Below are 19,830 nucleotides of genomic sequence, written 5' to 3'. Positions count from 1 at the left end.
CTTCCTTGGTAACTTTGCACAGCTTTACTTCCCGACGCGTATTATTTATGGCACGTACAAAAATTTCGCATGCGGAGATTATACGCGATACGATCTATAATTTTCGCATTTTCAACAAGGACGAATGTTTCCTCGTTTGCGTTGTTATTTGCCGAGATACAGAAGCCAAGTTTTCAAGTGCAAGTCTTCTGGAACGAAACCGTATATTTTTCTTCGCATCGTTCGATAATGCAGACTTAACGCGAATTCGATAATGGCACGCGCGACCAATTTCAATTTCCTTCCCAGATATCGAGCTTACCAAATTTCCCGATTTCTTACGAAAGAAATTCCTCTGGAATAGGAAGAACAAGCGGATGAACTTGTCGCGATGATCGTAGCTCGTTTCGTTGCCTGCGTAACGATAGAAAAATTAATTTCGCGGTGTCTTCCGTCGCTCGCTCGAAGAGAAGAAGCACCGAAAAGAGCATCGTTACGCAATTGGAAAATAAGTGGAAGGGGCGGAGGTCACGGTTTTGTCGGCGGTTCACGGCAAATCCGGCAAACGGTTACGGCCCTGACTTTGCCCTTCGGTCATTATCGTCCGCTGGAGCGGTCGCCGCATTTTCTCACGCTACTTCAGCTGCTCCTTGCTCGCGGTGCAATGATCTCCCTCTCGTACCCGCACATCTGCCTCAAAATTACATCCTGACCGGGTCTCTACATTTTTATTTTCCCCCACCGCTGCATTCACCCTTGCCCCTTGCACAGCCCTCGCCTATCTACAGCCGATCTTCCGACCAGGCCAGACGCATCAAATCTGTGAAAAAGCAGCGGCCACGGTGCCTGGATTCGACGAATCGATCGATCGTTGCGAACCAGTCACTTTCGATAAAAAATTAATCGTGTCGCGTGGCGTTCCAAATTTGTCAACGATACACGCGTGTCTGCAACGCGTTCAGTTTCCAGATAACTCGTTCCGCTTTGCTGTTTTGCGATTCGCTCGACAATCCTGCAGCGCTAGGTTGACACGCTCCAACGAGATATACCAGCGTTGCTGTTACTTTCTTCTGCAATTCCGCTTATCTGAATCTATCAGAGGACAAGGACAACCTGCGAGGAAATTTCTTTAGCGATTAGAAACGATGGTAATTGGTAAAATGGTAAATTGGTAAACGAGGATCGCGTAAAGTTAGCGATTATCGCGAAAGTAACGCGCCCTTTCGATGTTCATGTTTTTGATCGATAGAAATTATCATTATCAGATATTAGGATCTGTTTGATCAATTTGTCAAAGTTAGCCGACCATCGATGAATTTATACGAACGAAAGAAAGTGGTTTGCTATGTAAATTGGAAGAGGAATCGAACCAGTCGCGCTACCTTCTTTTCCGTCGATTTCTAACGTTTCCTTGTTTGCGTCTAACGTTTCTTTAGGGCGATCGAAGCTATTGCTATGAAATTGTTGAGAAACAGGACAAGTATAGAAAGGGGGACGATAGATCGACAAAAGCCGTTCGATTATTCGCGTAGAACCGTTTCCGCGTTGCGAAATCGAACGCTTTACGTTTACGGTTCCGGGTTGACAGCGATCACGCGCTATTTACGTCCACGTAAATTGTATAATCGATTTCCGAACGAAAATCGCTGCGTTCTCGGAATCTGTGCGACCGGATCGTTGACAAAACGTCGACAGACGTTAGAAAAGTCCGCAGCATCGAAGTCGAGTATGGAAATCGGTAGCCGACTGATAATTCGAGAACAGTTCACGTGGGTTGGCAGGTTGTTTTTTTCGGGTCGCTGGGAGGAAAAAAAGAACAAAATCGACGAAGAACGAAGTACAGAGTAGAAAACGATTTTACGAGATGTTGGATTTTACTTTCGTTTCTTGGCAGCTCTCGCTGGAAGCGGTTCCGTGGTTTATGGTAATCGACGACGATGCCTCGCGAGGAACCTAATTCAGCGAATCCACAAAGGATGAATTCGATCGAAACCGCGCGATTCGATCAGTCGCGAGAGTTCGAACCCTCCTGCTTTCTTTTCTTTTCCTTTCTCGTTCTGCCGCGAATCGCGGCTCGTTAGACGCGAAATTATTTCACGCTTTTCCTATGTTCTGCATTTCGTTCTGACCACTAGCCGAATTAAATTAAGATCGAATTAACCGCCGTTAGAATTAGTTAGAAAGATCTTAAAATTTTGCGCGTGATTTTATCTCAAAGACGCGACTCGATGTATTGGCAACTAAGTGATTGCGGATTTTGTCATTAGGTTGTAACGAAAAAATCCGCAATCGCTTAGTTGCCAACGCAATAGAAACGTCTGAAGGACGGCGACTTGCAGTGGTTTTCCGACATTTACGCGACTACATGAAAACTCATCGATGAAATTTACGAAGATTATTAGGCGCGGTATATTGTATTGCAACAGTATAGCCATTTGTTGCGTATAAAATAAATATACAGACGTTTCAAGGATATCGTCGTGTTAATTTTCAGCAAGTCGCGTGTGGCGGGCGGCTGCACTCACGTAAGCGGAGCGTGACTCACTTTTGAAACCTTCTTCGCTGTGTGCGCGATCCTGCATTTTTTAGTATGCCAATAGCGTGCTCGCGCGAGATCATCCGGTAAGCTCCCACGCGTCCACGCGACGATCGAAGGAAAAAAAAGGAAAAGGCACGCGTTAATTGCGCAATACCCGCGACATTACGTCGTCAAACGATGCCTCGACATTCCTCGCTATTCCTCGCCGGTCTTTTGTTATCTTTGTCCCCGTAACTGCTTTCTTCCCATGCTACTTAACCAGTTAGCCGTTTTTCACGCGTATACTCGTCATGCGTAAAGAGTAGTTAGAATTTGTTGCTTAAATTGCAATTTAATAATCGCGGTGAAAAAATTAACAAATAAAAGAACAGTCGTTTCGTTGCAACTTGATTCTATTGGGTTGTCAACTAATTGATTGCAGATTTTGTCATTAAGTGGTGTTTAGTTAACCGCGGAGAGACGCGATCGCGAGGAAGCGCATCAACGGGAGTCGTAAATTCCCGTTACGATTATAATAATCGATCCTCTTATTTCTGTTGTAATAATAGGGGTGGTTGAGTTAGTATAACACTGCGGTTAACAAGTTATAATATATATTTTATTTCAAACAACTGATTTCACTAATTGTATAAATGTTCGGAGATACTCGTGGGTTAGGCTACAATGTCGAATTGTAATGTCTTTTACAATCAGGTTCGAAGTGTTTGACTCGTATAGGTATTAGCAACTTGTCTAGTGGCGACTAAGTTTTGACTCTTTTCGAGGTGGTGTTTGACTCTTTTCGAATTGGTGTTTGAATGTTGAGTCTTTCCGAGTTGGTGTTTGACTCTTTTCGAGTTGGTATTTTACTGTTGACTCTTTTCGAGTTGGTATTTGACTCTTTTCGAATAGGTGTTTGAATGTTGACTCTTTTCGAATTGGTGTTTGAATGTTGAGTCTTTCCGAGTTGATGTTTGACTCTTTTCGAATTGGTGTCTGAATGTTGAGCCTTTCCGAGTTAGTGTTTGACTCTTTTCGAGTTGGTGTTTGAATGTTGAGTCTTTCCGAGTTGGTGTTTGACTCTTTTCGAATTGGTGTTTTACTGTTGACTCTTTCCGAGTTGGTGTTTGACTCTTTTCGAGTTGGTGTTTTACTGTTCACTCTTTTCGAGTTGGTGTTTGACTCTTTTCGAATTGGTGTTTGAATGTTGAGTCTTTCCGAGTTGGTATTTGACTCTTTTCGAGTTGGTGTTTGAATGTTGAGTCTTTCCGAGTTGGTATTTGACTCTTTTCGAGTTGGTGTTTGACTCTTTTCGAATTGGTGTTTGAATGTTGACTCTTTCCGAGTTGGTGTTTGAATATTGAGTCTTTCCGAGTTGATGTTTGACTCTTTTCGAGATGGTGTTTGAAAGAAATATCTACGAAGAAGTAACTTTCAGAAGAAAATTCTAGGGTTTTATCTGTCTGACTAGAAACCTGGAAACATCATGTTAAGGTGGCGTTAACATTTTTAAGCGAATACTTTCATTTTTTATTACACGTCTTTGTAGCCGACACTTGGACGTTTTCCAGGCGCCAGAAACTCGTATCTTCTGCACCATCGTCACCGAAATGTAGATTTTCAAATTCGACAGAGCAATGCCCAAGTTAATTAGCAAAAAGTTTGTGCTCCAAATTGACTGATCATCTCGCGAACGTCAGAAAACTGTGTTTTGTCAAAATTATACACCGACAGTAGCATCGTGAAAAATATGTTTGCGTGTGCCCGCGGTGTACGTCGATGTGACTGCCACCGGCACGTGGAATTTTAAACCTCGTAGCTCGATAACGGACGGTAGGAAAGACGAGTGTCCGGCGTTTTGAAAATGTCCCAGTGTCGACTATGAGAATATGTAACAGAAAAAGAAAGAAGAAAGTGGAGCTATCCATTGGGAAATTTTCATATCGCTTTTATAGGACGTTTCAAGGTAGTCGCAAGGAGCGGACAGATAAAAGCGCGGTACCTTCTCCTCCATACTGTGCCACTTTCGTCCGAAATATTTTCGCCTATCGTCCGGTATCTTTCCAGATGTTCGAGCGTTTCCAATTAGACAGAACGTGCTACGTGGTAACGTAAAGGTAGTAGAAGCGAATTATTACGAAACCGAGGTGTTATTTTTGCAACGCGTAACTCGGAATATGGTTGAATCATCGTGAAGAAGCAGATCTTCACGGCGATTAAATGGACAAACGATAGGAAACAGGTTTCGGGAATTCTCTAGGTCGTAACAGAAGAAAGTACCGGAAGAAAGATGCGTCCCAGCTGGACATAAATCACACCGACTAGACGATAGCTTTCCTCCTACTGGCGTTCGTTCCGAGTGTTTCTAGGATGGCTGTCGTTTCGGGGAAGCGTAAAAATTCCAGAACGAGCGAAAATTCCACGAACTCTTTACCAGAACATTTGCGGTGTAAAGATAATTTACGGAACAATTTACGGGATAAAGTGGCGCGAAGAAATTTTGTAAATTTGAATCGAGAAATCTCCTCTCCGGTAAATGTTCGAAATTGCAACTACGACGCTTCCTACGTACTGCAATTTCCATGGCGATCGTCAAAGTGCCATATCGCGGCGCGTCTTCGCTGGTATTTGTGAATTTGCTCGAATGGGTTCGTCGTTTTTCCAATCTGTTTGCACGCTGTTCGAAGACATGTTCGCGAAACATAGTTCTCCGAACATATTTCCTCTATGTACACTCTAAGTACGTACGCACATATTTGCTCGCGTTAAAGCTGCGATCGTCGTTGATGCTCATCTTCGTACAAAGATATCCGATAAACGACGAGTTCACAAGCAGCATCGATTAACTCTGTAAACGAACAACTTGCAATCTGATGGCGAAAAATGAATTTACAAACGCGATTGGTCTCTTGGAAATCGAACATTGATCCTGCCACATTGTACGTCGACGCTCGTTCAAATGCGTCTCAATGGTGAAATTCACGTTTACGAAAAGCGAGATTGATCGGTGTAGCTTCCAAGAGGTTTCATTTAGGATGACGACAAACGTCTAATAAATTACCACCGATAGAAGCGTACAATGAGATGGAAAAAATAGATGAACGTTGGACAATCTTCGTAAACAGCGACTTAGAAAACAACTGGATATTTCGTGAAAATTCGCTAAAAATTGTCGAACGTCTATGTGGCGAGCAAGAAATTCGCGAGGAAATCGAAGAACGTTCGCTGAATGTTTAGCTAACGAGAACACGTCTTCGGTACACGGTAGTTTGCGAGTATTTGGTCAATCTCGTACAGTATGACACGTCCGTTCAACTGGAGAATTCGGTTTAACGCGATAAAAAGCACATTGTTTGCGTCATATTGTGGACATAAAAGACAGATACGTGGCGGTCTGCTCCGCGTGCTCTATCCGATTAGCAGGTACGCGAAGCCCTATGCAAAAGTATATAGAAGTTGGCTGTTTGATACGGTTCTTGGCCGGAAATGCTTCAGTGCGATGCGACGCGATGTGCGAGGAGGGTTACGTGAGGGAGAGAATCGCTTTGTTGGAGGGTGAATAAAAAACTGACTGCAAAAATTTATTATCATTCGCCGCGCTTCAGTTTGTTGTCGAATTAAACGATTTTTTAGAAACCACGATCTTTCATCTTCTCTCTGGTTCCGTCATCCTCGTCTTTCATTCCTTTTCGCTGCGATTCTTCGCGCGTCCAACAGCCTTCTTCTTCGATCGATCGTACGTTTAATACGTTTGCAAATACACCACGATGTCTTTCAAACATCTTCGCTTTCGTTTGCACGCTGTACCATCAAAACCGGCCTGTAAACGTTACACGTCGGAACGTTTTCATTTTTCGAAACATTACGTAAAACGATAAGAGTGAGATTTTCGATCGACGAAACGAACTTCTAATGAAGTTAACCAGTTTCCTGTTTTTGACGAGCACATTCGTCACGAAGAAGTGGCAGTATCTTGCGTTACGACCGGCCCTGTCAGCAACGAAATTAAAAGATAGAACAGTCGTTTCGTTGCAACTTAATTCGATATCGTAACAGCCACGCCGTACACCGTGTTCGTCGAGTATACTCGTCATCGTCATTACTTTTCACCACACGTTTTATTAGGTACACACTTTTTCAAAGAAATCGTAACTTGAGCAAAAAAAAGAGAAAGAAACTTGCTAACTGGTTAAATTAAACACCTTGCCATTTGTAAACACTTGGCGCGATTTGTGTATTTCTTTCGCCACTTTATCTGCTCTTTAACACTACGATGACCGATGCTGCTGCGTTCGCGTCGTGCGAGTGTTCACTATCAGCGTACGATATAAATATATATCGTACTTATTTATCTACTTTTATATTTCTTTAGTTATTAGATGGTTGTACGCTTTTACCTTTCAAATATCCCAAATTATCGCGTTTTCCCCCGATAAGCGTAACTCAGACTACGTTTTCTTAATTTTCCACGTAAACGTTAGACTTCGAACTAAAGTAATCGATCGTCATGGTGTTAATCGAGCGAGATTTTTCAATACGTAAGATATTTTCCTCTGCGATATCGTTTAACCATGTGTTTTGCCTTTCTTTTTCTCTTTCTAGGACAAAAAATGGCACCGGTATTGGGTGTACCACCTCCTCCTCCACCTGCTCCTCACATGGGACCAGATGGCTTAATCTTACCGAGAAAACCGTACAACCCTTACCTCACCTCCAGCAACCATAAGGACCTCCGCAGGGAATTATTATTCAATCAGAAAGTGTAAGCTTCTTCTAAGATCCAATAGCCTCGTCTCTAAGACCTGTGTCAATAATACCTGGTAAACAAAATTTCTTCTCCCTATGACCGTCGTTTATAAAAATCTGCACACTTTGCTTGACTCGTACCGACGCATGTACTCGGGTTAAAAGATCCGATTTATCCTGTATGAGGCATTAAAAATAAATTTCACTAATTTCGTAACACGATATTCAATATTTTGCCTGATAAAGGACAAAGGTACACGATTTATGCGTAATTTCGCAACACCTGATAGAGCTCCGTTTACACGAAGCTCGTTTATTCTATGGCGATTTTAATTAGCGTCTGATTTAATAGGGAGATCTGGTGGCTGAGTGCGCATCAGTCGAACAGCAGCTGCTGTGACGCGAATTAAAAATACACGAATAGAGAGAAAAGTCGATAGATCATTACTATCGTAGAAAGTTCGACGGAACAAACGCTACGTATCGATCGGATAAATTCGTAGAAATAAAGTTCCATAGTCAAAGATTTGTATCTTAAAAAAAAAGAAAAAAAAAGAAAAATAGGCGAGCGTTCGCCAACTTTTGAATGGCGGTGTATTTTTATTTTATGCTTTCAAATAACGCGGCAAAGGGAGAGAGAGACGCGTGGCTGTCGATGGCATACACTTCGCACGCCTATCATCGAGAAAATCGTTTCCTGCTGGCGTATGCGTTCTAGGCCTATACGATACACGTACACGCACATTATCTACATGTCCGTGGCTGTGACTCATTCCCAGGCACTTTTACGGTTTAAGCAGGGCCGCTATTCAATTGAAAGGTTGTTGGCGCGCGTTTTTCTCATCGTGGCAATTTTCACGCGAGGCCCACCAACCACGAGGCGACGAGGCACGCTTGCCGCGCGTAATTAGCTAACCGCATCGGTTTTCACTTTCTTTCAGCGGCAAAAACGTGCTGAATCAGAAGAGCGAGCTGCAGCGAGCACTCGAGAAGCAGAGGGAAGCTGCCTCCAGGAGAGAGGCTGAAAGGAATCGGGAAGAGAATTACAAAGACGATCCAAGAACCGCCTTACAAAGGGCCATCGAGCAAAGAGCGAAGCACATCGAGATGGCAGTCAGTGTTTCTCCCTCTTTTCTACCTTTGTTTCTTTATCTTCTTTAAGGTTATTCGGTAAATTGAAACAGGTGCTATAAATCCGTGGCAAGATACATGGAGGTATTTTCCAGTTAAATAGTTGAGTTATTACTCAAATATACGTTAATCGTTTTAATTTTACTTTCATTTTTGCGAGGGTACAGGTGAGACAGTTCTTTAAGTCCAATTTTGTTTGTTGAGGTTACGAATGTAACTTAGAGTTTGTCCTTAATTAGCAATTTTAAGGCGTTTGATATTTAAAAAGAAACTGCTTTTCATCTTTTATATTCGAATGATGGAGGAGAAAAGGAAGGACTTCGTTAGAGGAATAAAATTTTGATTTTTCAGCTGGAGCAGTCGCAACCGACGACGGAACCACCGAGCAACCTTTTGGTAACAGCGAGAGCGAAGTTGAGACCGCGCACGGATTCACAATGAAGTTACGTCAAAGGAGACAAGAAAAGAAAAGAAAAGAAACGAAAAAGAGGCAGAAAGAAAGGTCGAACGTAAAACGTGACACGTACGCTGTCGCGCGAGTGAGCAACGATCAAATTGCGTTGTAACGCGGACTTTTGTCATATTTTGTAATTTGACCATGTACATATTATATGTTTAATCCGATAAGAATTCGTTAACAACAAAATAAGATTGTACGAGTCTTCGTTGAAGATAAAGTATTGTAACGAGGCATGTCAGATAACGCAGAATCGAAAAACAGTGGAAAATAGGCCGTGTCTATGTATCGATACATTTATTCGTTCAAAGAATATTCACTTGTGCGTTTTTCGTGCTAAAAGTAGATAATTGCCTCGCTCTTCCAAAGTTCTCAGAGAGCGCGGATGCGCGCACTAGGCGATTCGTTTCGTCTTCTAAACGACGTTAGTCTAGTTAGATAGTACATACAGCCGTAGCCATTGTTTTCCATATCTGTGAAAAACACGTGAATCGAAACGATGTGTATGTATCCGCGCGCATAGTCGAGTCAGGTCTTTTCAAACGATAAGTCTGCAGATCGCTGACTCAAACGTCGTTGTAAAACCGATACTTGGGTTGTTAGTGGCGTATATAGCAGTCGATCATCGTGTAACTTGCCTACGCGTGTCAGCGACGCGGTATGATGCGTTGTGTCCTCGTTACTTCGCCTAGTTATCCGAGACACAAGGTGTCGAGGTTTGCAACAGATTGGCCTTTATAGAGCGCCTTGACGAGAAAATAGTTTACTTGGTCGTTCGATACTTTGTTACGTGCTCGAGATTTTTCAGAGCCTTCACATCTAAGGATTAATACCGTTAGAGTAATTAAGAGACCAGTCATGAGTAGCATAGAGAATTTTAAAACGAATACATATGTGCAAGATGTATGTGTGCGATGTTAGTTTATTATCGTGCCTGAATTTATACCAAGACTAGACCTGAATACGAAGTACAGAGATAGTGTTTTGCCACAATAGAATTGGAATAGTAGAATCGATACTTTGGGACCATCGTTCACTCGTAATCAACTACTAGCAGTTAAATGAAGAAAACATTCAGTAGGTTGATATAGCAGCATTTATTAAACTCCACTGTTTATAATTCATAAAATGAATAAAATATATATTGTTGCAATCAAGGTATTATAGGAACGTGATGGTACATTCGAATTTAACAAGTATTCTATTGGTAACAGTGCATCACCGTACATCTTCTTCTACTGTTTCAGAAATAGAATAAAGGTAACCGTGATATTTGGAAATAATCGTAATAAAAAATTCTACGAAACACTAAAGAATCTCGTTAATAAGTTGACGTGTAAATGTAAACAGAAATTGTAATGTTATCGCGTTGACTACATTAAACTTCGATTTGTGCAAACTAATCGTAATATTTAAGACTATTATCATATTGAAGCAATTAAAATATTAAATATATTTTATTCAACGTCAATAATAATATATGCCTCTTTTCATCTCCACAAGTGTGCAGAAAAATAACAACAAACGAAAGAGCGTTGCTCGCAATACTAGCACAACCTCGATTATTCGACTATTCGTAAAAACATTTTCCTTTATTCATAGTCCAATACTAGATTAAAAAATAAAATAAAAAAATATGTAACTTTTTCATATTTTTAATATTTTTAATATTTCACAATGTTTTGCCTTATCACCATTGTATAGTGTTTCTATCGACAAAGAGAAAACAATGAATGAGATGTATAATTAAATATCGCGTTATTAATAACATTTATCGTCAGTGTGTACGTAATCTTTACGTAAATCAACTTGTACATTGTCAGATAGAAGATATAATGAGCACACATAACGCGATTCGAGAACAATAGACATATCAGTAATCATCTCCACGAGAAATAACCTCTTTACACGTTGGACGTAGAACGAGGGTATGCTCGAACTGAGCAGTATAACATCCCTTCACATCGACTAAAGGTGGGTAAGCCTCTACTGCACCTTTGTCGCATAGATCCTTCAAAGCCATTTGATATTTCACGCAACCAACACGATCTAACCATCGCTTGCAGAAAGCCAAAGTACCTGTTTGTTACAAATATACTTTACTATTGCTTTATTGGTTTTTCAATAGAGAAGTTTAAGTTAGAAATGTGTTAATAAATCGATATATACCGAAATGCTTGTTGATAACATTGAGTAGGGATTTGCTACTTTGCAATCTCAATGGAACGAAACCGGCGTCAAAGCACTTCATGTAATGAGAACAGTCTAGATCATCGTGAACGATTCCTCTCCCAGTAGATCCGAAAGTTTCAATGGCATAAAATTCATTCTCTTCCATTCTGGTAGCTTCACCCCCTTTAACTATCGGTACAGTTTTTCCAGCGTGGATACGATATGAAGCGATTGAATGACCGTTAAGATTTCTTATGGATTTTACCTAAACATAAATCAGTGATAACGATCTATGATAAAATCGACAGATAATAATCTGAAAAAGGTAACAAACATACTGGGTAAGTTTTGCCATCTAATTCAACTTCGTATGATTCCATAACTTCTTGAATCGCAGCTCCAACATCGCATAGTTGAACGTCGATACCAGCAGCTTTAATTCCAGTATTTGTAGCATCACGAACCGCTTCAATGAGCCTATCGTATTTCGGATTGAATGCTAATGTAAATGCACAGTCGATGATTCGTCCGTTAATGTGTGTACCAAAATCTATCTTGGTAACATCGTCGTACTCCAAAACGGTGGGATCGCCAGCATTCGGAGTGTAATGAGCGGCGCAATGATTTCTTGAACAACCAGTTGGAAACGCTAGTCCAGCTTTTAGTCCATCTTCTCCTATCAATTTTCTTGCTGTATTTTCCAACTCGTTACAAATTTCTATCATTGTCATTCCAGGTTTCACCTAAATTAATTATGATTTTATATAAATTGTTTAATTCGTTTTCCTTTTATAGCTATTTCATAGATACCACATACCCATTTCATAATATGTTTCCTAGTTTGTCTATGAGCTTCAGCTGCCTGCCTCGCTTCGTTATAAATATCGTTATGCATTCTGTCAAAAGCACGTGCTTCTTCGCTAGAAAAGCGATCCTTAGCTGTTCTATCATCTACTCCTGCAGCAGAGGGATGATCCATTATTTGCCCTATCGGAAAGTTCCCATCTGGGAAAAATTCTGACACTGGAATAGTCGGAGGATCTGTTTGTTGCTTAGGACCTCCAGTTTTTCCACGTGGTTTGCGTTTCTTTTTTTTCTTCTTAGCATCTTCTGTTTCTGCATCATTTTCTGTCGCATCTATATCAGCTTCTACAATGTGACATGGATTAAATATTATATACATAAATGATTGTCTTTCATACAAATTTGGAGATAACTTACCTTCTATATTATCTTGTTTCGTTTCTTCTCCTTCTGGAACATCTGCGCTAGCTTCACCAGCTCCTAAAACATATTTTTTAAGGCAAGAAGATCAGTGCTGTGCATAAAATGATAATTCCATCTCAAAATTACTTTTAAGCACAAATTTTTGTCATGAATAATAACATAAGTTTAAGTTTGAATTATTATGAAATCGAAATATTTTGTATGAAGCAAACTTCAGCCGTGAGATAACAGGAAGTCAAGACATGTGCATAGTAATTTCCAAGTTGTGTCGCTCACGGGCATGTTTAGTAATAATATATGTTGTTCATTAGTTACCCTGTAAATACGAAATTACTATATAGGAGTAACATTATGAAAGAGTTGAAAAAAAAGTTTATTGCATGTGAATCTGTGTTTATTTTCAAAAATAAAAAGTCGAAATCAGTGCAAGACACGCTAATAATCCCCAAATACGCATACACCCAATACCCAACAATTTATAAAGTAACGTACCAGCCTTCTTCTTCTTTTTCTTCTTTTTTTTCTTCTTCGAAGCTTCTACTGCACCAGTTTCATCTTCTTCATCAACGATTTCGTCTTTTTCCTCATCTACTAATTTTTCGGCAGATTTGCCGACCTCGTCCAATACGGCAGCCATTTTCAAGAGGAAACCAAACAATGCTATACCATTGACGATGGCAAAATACGTAGATATAACACCAACACCTTACGGAATTTTGCACCTCCTCCTCTGAAATACCGACCTCGAAAAATACAAGGTGTTCCCTACGCCCTCTGCATCTACTACGACGAACGTCAAAATTATATTTACCTACAAACGAAATATGTACGCATATAAGCATTGGCTAAATATGTATGTATATTTATTATAAGCACGAATTGAAGCTCTTATCGTATCTGGTCAGGGGTCTATAACCGCGGATCTGTCAAAAAGCTACTCCCGGCTGCACCACTTCCAGGAGTAGGAAACAGAAAAATTATGACATCAAGTTGTCTATCATTTTCTACGCGCAAAATCCAAGACACTTTTCTCTTCTAATCGTAAGGTTTTTTGCTCTCGAGTTATACGTTACAATCGTCGTCGCTTAGGATATGCCACCAACTCGTTCTATGATATGAACCATGTCATATCAATCATTCACTTTTTCGCATCCTTAGAGATAGTCCAGAGAAAAGATGTAAAACGAACAATGGACAATTACAGCTGGTATCTCGAGAAGATGTGGTGAGTGAATTATTTTGAACAAAACAGGCCGTTCATTTTGCTCAAGTCTCCGTGTTAGCCAGACCAATAACAAATGGAAACATCAGGTTTCAACGAGTGAAAAAGCCCGCTCATTCATCGCAGGCAAGCATTAAATACAAGATAGACCTGACATTATAAGGGATCTCATGTTTTATGTTCTAAAATACCGACCACGAAAAAATCTTTTTTACCATTGACCACACTAGTTTATACATCGACTAAGGTCAGATCAGAGAGGAAATTTTCTCTCTTCTCAGGTATATGGTCAGATGATTGCTTTAAATCGTAGAGGGCGTAACAAAACTCTTGCTTTTTCTGTACGATCGGTAGTTTAGAACATATAACACAAAGTTTTGTAAGATACCAGATCTATTCCGTATCTCATCTGTGATATCACGAAGTCCCATAAGATGCAAGTCTATTCTGTGTCAGAGATCTATGATTTTGACCACAAATAAGTCTCGTTAGTGTTAGAAGCAGTTAGAAATTTCGTCATCCATGACGAATTAACAAGTAAATCCATCGGTAAAACAGTACAGTAACGTCTCGAATTACTTCTTGCCGTTTGTGTCGTATTCGTCGAGTCACGTCATACTAGTTTCCGAAGAAAATTTCAACGAAAATGGCATTCGCTTGTGGTACATGTGAAACACCGGGCTGTAAAACTATAGCCAGCCTCCAATGTCCAACTTGCTTGAAAATTGGGATACAGGGCTCCTATTTCTGCACTCAGGTAAGCACCACCTTATATATTTGAAGGTTAGTTCAAGAGATAAATACATGTACCAGGTATTTAAATATACCTCGTATGGTATTAATTAATAATAATTAAAATCATGTACATTTTATTTTTGAAACGACTATAGTATCATTCTTAGTATATAAGTATCGTTGTTAATATATTTTCGCAAGAAAATGAATAAATATCATGTTTTAATGATATACGTTTAGAAAAGATCTTTCGAGCGTTTCTCTAGATTTTTTTGTTTATTTACTATGATACTTTTTTATCATTTTAGCATGTTCACATTTTGTTGCAGGATTGTTTTAAACGAAGCTGGAAAACACACAAAGTCATTCATCAATTGGCGAGTGAGTTTAGCAATTAACAATTACGTAAAGTGTAGATGTACTAATGCAAAATAAATTTATAATTATAAGCTAGAAAAATGTATATTTTACCAAATATATGTGCGTATTTAAATGATCGCGTATAAAATGCAAAAATACTGTTTCTAATAGAAGGAATAGGTGGAGATAAATCTTCGAACGAATATAACCCATGGCCTTTCTATCATTATACCGGTAAATTACGTCCTTATAAGAGAGAACCTCGTCGGGAAGTACCTGAACATATCAAACGTCCAGATTATGCTACACATCCAACTGGTTTGTCCGTAAGCGAGCAATCGGTACGAGGTTCTGCGCAAATAAAAATCCTTGATGATGAGGAAATTGAGGGCATGCGAGTAGCTTGTAAGGTACAACGATTATTAAAAATATTAAAATATTTTTTTTAACACGTTGATTGACGACTACTCCGATCGCGTTAATTTTTTATACTTAGAAAATGTTCTTACTAATTTTATACAAACATATTTTTATTTTCTTTTAATGAAGAAGAGAACATAAATGAGAATTACTCCTATAGCTCGGACGAGAAGTCTTAGATGAGGCTGCACGTGCTTGTGATGTAGGTGTTACTACAGCAGAGATAGACAGAGCAGTTCACGAAGCTTGTATCGAAAGAGACTGCTATCCATCTCCACTGAACTATTATCAATTCCCAGCTAGTTGTTGCACTTCTGTTAACGAAGTGATATGCCATGGTATTCCTGATACTAGGCCGCTTGAAGATGGAGATATTTGCAATGGTAATATAATGATATCTTCTTAAATACGGATTTAATACAAGCACGATAACATTATAATTCTCGTTTCTTACAGTTGATGTAACTGTATATCATAATGGATTTCATGGTGACTTAAATGAGACGTTTCTAGTCGGTAATGTGAAACCCGAAGTGAAAAAATTAGTTGAAGTTACGTACGAGTGTTTATCGAAAGCTATAGATATCGTACGGCCTGGTGAAAAGTATAGGGAAATTGGAAATATTATTCAGAAACATGCACAAGCGCATGGATTCAGTGTAGTACGTAGTTATTGCGGTCATGGAATTCATCGTTTGTTCCACACTGCGCCAAGCGTACCTCATTATGCGAGTAAATATCCTGCTTATAATTGACGCTTTAAATCAACCGTTGTAGCTTAACTCGTTTTCGTTTTGTTTAGAAAACAAGGCTGTGGGTGTTATGAAACCGGGACACTGTTTTACTATAGAACCAATGATATCTCAAGGTACGTGGAGAGACGAGATGTGGCCTGATACTTGGACAGCAGTTACGGCAGATGGTCAATGGTCGGCACAATTCGAACACACGCTATTAGTTACCGAAACTGGTTGCGACATTCTTACGAAACGACTCGCAAATGATGGCAAGCCGTGGTTTATGGATAGGTCATAGTAGTATTCTATCGTAAATTACCGCCAGTTTATGTCATCTCAAATTTTGTGAATACGCAATCACTATACTGCTTAAAAAATCTTTGTAATTTCATTCGTGCGAGGTTTGTTTTTTTTTCTTCAAGATTGAATCCCCTTCCTCGTAAATACTAGTAGTATGATAGTATTAATTCCGGTATTTTTTACTGTATGTCTGTTCTATTGGCTAATTTTGTAAAAATGAAAAGACGAGACGAGATGATCGAAAAGATAGAATATTTGTAGATTTTCGTTTGTAACCAAAAGGACTCCTGTACCATATATTGGATAGATTACCTCAATGACACATATGTACATATATATAAGTGTAATTCAGATTGGTGATGCGCAATAATTGAAATAAAAGATTGATTGTTTAAATCAATGGCAATATCTTTTGTCCATTTTTTACAACGAAGAACGAGTACATCGACAAACTTGCCCGGCAATAAATAATATTAAATAAATTACTATCCTTCGCGCGACTGTTTTCAATGTATCGTCGACGAAAATTTAATAAATATTCTAATTATAACCACAAATTGTAATCTCAAAAAAGAAAGTTTCGTCGGCGTACTTTGTAAAAACAGTATAAAATTTCCCGCTTTAGAGAAACCCTATTCATTGTCTAAATTACACAGAAATCCCCGTAAAGATAAGTCTGATCGATAAATAGAACTGTAATAAATATTTTCGTCCAACTATATATACAAAATGATTAGCAACGAAATGTTATACTCCGCTCTTAGGATTCAAACGCGATCCAAATTCAGCGTTCGATCGATCATAAGACGTTCTTCCGTCGAACGACGCGTTTGCCTGCGAATTTCCAGCATCCGCTTCGTCGTTCTCGTACTCGTACTCAATTTCTGTATTTTCTTTCGGCTCGTCATTCTGTATCTCGGTATTGCTATAATCATTCTCATCCGGCACCATAATTCTCAATGGTCTTTTGTTGCTATACGGATTTTGTCGTTGTCGTTGCTGTTGTTGTTGTCTGTCATATTCTTTCTGTCGTTCCTCGTATTGTTGCTGTTGTTGTTCGTGTTCTTTCTGTCGTTGTTTCTGCCGATTCTGAACTCGATCTTGATAATAATTCTGACCGTCGTCGTTGATTTGCTCGTTCGTTTTGTATTCTTCGTTCTTGTGATTAGGAGGTATAGTTTCATCGGTCTGTACATTTTCCTGCTGCTGCTGCTGCTGTTGTTGTTGTTGCTGTTGCTGTTGCTTTCGCAATTGCCCGATCAATTGACTGTTAACGTTTCCAGCAGCTGCCAGAGCTGCTAATTTCTCTGCAGCCTCTCGATTAGGCAGCGTCGTGTAAAATTGCGTCGACATTGCATCGTTGTTAGCCACTTTGTTGAAGTACGTCGTCTGATCCTTTTGATTGTTGGTTTGCTCGTATTCGATGTTATTTTCCAATTGTTCGTTTCCATCGGCGATATAAGCGAGATCCTCGTTCTGTTGCAGGCCAGCGTTCTCTTCCTCGTTCAGAGGTGACTCCGGTCCTACGTTGTAATTCGTATTGACCCTGCCAGCGGCGTAATCCTGGTTGAATAAGACCTGCTGTTGTTGTTGCTCCTTGTTATCTTGCTCGTCGTAATTGAACGATTGCATCTGGGGCTGCGAGAAACCAGTCACGCCGGTAGGCTGGAAGAATTGACCGAGTTGCTGCTGAAGTATGTGTTGCTGAAGTTGTGGCTGTTGACCTGGAATCACGATCGTTTCGATTTATCTTGTTATCTGAAAGACGCGCTTCGGCCAAATCGATGTACGACATAGATAAAGGATAACGCATGTGACCTGTCAGATTTTCTATTTCTCTTTACCGTACCATTTCGCGTTTTGAAAAAGCAGAGAGCACTTTCTCCAACGTATTCTAATTTGATTTATGGTAACGATACATAAAACGTTTATTCGTACATTTAATTGCTGGATATCAACGAAGAGGAAAAGAAACAAGATTTGCTGGACTTTGGACTGTAAAAGTAACGCTAAAAAAGAGATATCGTGGATGAGAATCATACCTGTTTGATACTGTTCTGGCATTTTTTGGGGAAAGCTGTTTAGAAGGTCGTAAAGTTGAGTGGCTGAGAGCGGAGGACCAGCTGGCGCCGGATGACCAACGTGTAGATCAGGAATTTGTTGATTTATAATGTAAGGAGTCTGAGCAGCGGTACCAGGGAAACCCACGTGAAGAGAACTGTGAAGATTCGTTTGCATAGGTAAGTTCGGCTGTCCGAGTTGAATGTTCGTTCCGATAAGACCTATATTCGAAGCTGCATGATTATTCAAGTAAACGTCGTTCGTTTGTAAGTCAGGATTCACTAATGTCGAAAGTGTTGCAAATTCCGGGGGCAAGAACGTTGGCAGAACAGTTTGATACTCTTTCTGACTGATATCGTTACTTTCGGTCACTTCGTACTGGTGTTGCACCGGTGTCGGACTGGTTACAGTCTTCTGGGGTGTCAAACTCGTGATGGTCGCAAGATCGAAATTAGGCAACAAGGAGCCTACGAAGAGAACACAATTGAAAAAGAAAAAGTTAGAAGAGATAAAAATAAAATTAGCAGACGGACTTCCACGTTATTTAATGTTATTTAAATACGATATTTAATGCTAGAATTTCAATCCACTCGTGTTTCTTTTTCGACAAAGACTAATCGATATCGTTTCTAGTAATCGACGAAATGAAATATTTCAGATCCATTCGTTTTGCCAAGTATTTGGTTAGCGGATTTCCATCGTTTAATTGCTAAAACATTGAAGCTGAAAATAACGTAAACCAACCGTGTGGATTAACTTTGTAGGTAGGATCGGTTGGCTGTTGACGCCGAGACGTCTCGTCTGCATTCGCTTCGTTATTGAAAGGCTTGTCCATGGGACTGAGATTCGGTGCAGGAATCGTATGAATCGGTCCTTTGTCGTCGTCGATGCCACCCCTGTGTGTCGGTGGTAGAACAGCGGCTTCCGGCCTGTACTCCGGACTATATTCCGGCATTTTGTTCACCGCATGGAACTCCTTAACAGGTGGACGTTGCGGAAGAACCGCGTGATTATTTAGTGGAGCCCTTATCGGCATTTGATTCTTCCAAATGGTAGGTGGCACGTTGAACATCGGTGGTCTGCGAATTCTTGAATAAAAGAACAAATCGGAAAAAAGTCACGTTCGATGAAGTAACGAGGTGTTCGATGAAATTTCCGACATTCACCTATAATTAGGCGGTTTCTGGGACATTCGTTTGGGCGGGAAGTTTCCATTTATGTGCATCGTGTTGCCCACGGAGATTCTATGGGCGATCGGCCATGATTTCTTGAACATCAGTTTAGGAGGCTGCGGAGGCGATAACTGGGGCCTTCTGATCTTGTACCTGGCTTCGACAAGGCAGACACACACGACCAACAAACAGCACAGCCAATTTGTCGTCTGGAATTTGGTTAACAGAGCGCGCCCGTTATATGTATTCCATGGGAAACAAAAAATTGGCAGTCGACCAGTTGTCATCGTAAAAGGTAAGTGGGTCTTCTTCTCTTATCAATATTTATCATTTATATCGTCTATTCTACGGAGAGGCTTTTGTTAAAGAAATTCAACGTTCCATTTAATTTTCATGTACGTAGATCATATGGATTTTTGCTGTTTCCTCTAAAGTTTCGAGCGTTCGTAAGATATATTTTTTTTTTTTTTTTTTTTGAGAATTTATTAGGATCGGGAAAGCGGACGCGTTAAAACCGGAAGTCCAGGCCAGTCTTACGGTATTCGCATATCAACACGTGCACTTAGTTTCATTCTTCGCGGTTATGGTACGGG

The 19,830-nt window shown here is 40.0% G+C and overlaps 4 protein-coding genes across 5 annotated transcripts in view; 2 read left to right on the top strand and 2 right to left on the bottom strand.

Annotated features, from left to right (window-relative positions):
• Nucleotides 1-10,305, top strand: part of LOC122573859 — a 40,779-nt gene extending 30,474 nt beyond the window's left edge. Inside the window, exons 4-6 of one of the 2 annotated variants that reach the window (XR_006318829.1) lie at nt 7,100-7,259; nt 8,185-8,458; nt 8,726-10,305. Coding sequence is in view for 1 of the 2 variants with exons in the window: in XM_043740783.1 (XP_043596718.1) it covers nt 7,100-7,259; nt 8,185-8,356; nt 8,726-8,815 (422 nt within the window). In the remaining variant the exon portion in view is untranslated. The remainder of the gene's footprint in view (nt 1-7,099; nt 7,260-8,184; nt 8,459-8,725) is intronic. The other variant, XM_043740783.1, reaches the window with a different exon arrangement.
• On the bottom strand, nt 9,910-12,951 carry LOC122573855 (methionine aminopeptidase 2). The gene is made up of 6 exons (XM_043740774.1): nt 12,723-12,951; nt 12,225-12,287; nt 11,821-12,152; nt 11,342-11,746; nt 11,001-11,268; nt 9,910-10,910 (listed from the first exon to the last, which is right to left on the bottom strand). The coding sequence occupies exons 1-6, from the start codon at nt 12,865-12,867 to the stop codon at nt 10,705-10,707; spliced, it is 1,419 nt and encodes a 472-aa protein (XP_043596709.1). The 5' UTR covers nt 12,868-12,951; the 3' UTR covers nt 9,910-10,704.
• Nucleotides 12,952-13,826: 875 nt separating this feature from the next.
• On the top strand, nt 13,827-16,410 carry LOC122573858 (methionine aminopeptidase 1). Its single transcript, XM_043740782.1, has 6 exons — nt 13,827-14,209; nt 14,517-14,568; nt 14,719-14,957; nt 15,128-15,350; nt 15,424-15,699; nt 15,770-16,410. The coding sequence occupies exons 1-6, from the start codon at nt 14,099-14,101 to the stop codon at nt 16,000-16,002; spliced, it is 1,134 nt and encodes a 377-aa protein (XP_043596717.1). The 5' UTR covers nt 13,827-14,098; the 3' UTR covers nt 16,003-16,410.
• LOC122573865 (putative uncharacterized protein DDB_G0271606) lies at nt 16,091-19,524 on the bottom strand. Its single transcript, XM_043740790.1, has 4 exons — nt 19,232-19,524; nt 18,810-19,153; nt 18,047-18,532; nt 16,091-17,728 (listed from the first exon to the last, which is right to left on the bottom strand). The coding sequence occupies exons 1-4, from the start codon at nt 19,522-19,524 to the stop codon at nt 16,752-16,754; spliced, it is 2,100 nt and encodes a 699-aa protein (XP_043596725.1). The 3' UTR covers nt 16,091-16,751.
• Between the last annotated feature and the right edge of the window lie 306 nt (nt 19,525-19,830).

The sequence above is a fragment of the Bombus pyrosoma genome, linkage group LG12 (assembly GCF_014825855.1).
Source record: "Bombus pyrosoma isolate SC7728 linkage group LG12, ASM1482585v1, whole genome shotgun sequence".
NCBI lineage: Eukaryota > Metazoa > Arthropoda > Insecta > Hymenoptera > Apidae > Bombus > Bombus pyrosoma.
The sequence above is the reverse complement of the archived record's forward strand: the minus strand, read 5'-3'. Positions and strand labels throughout refer to the sequence as shown.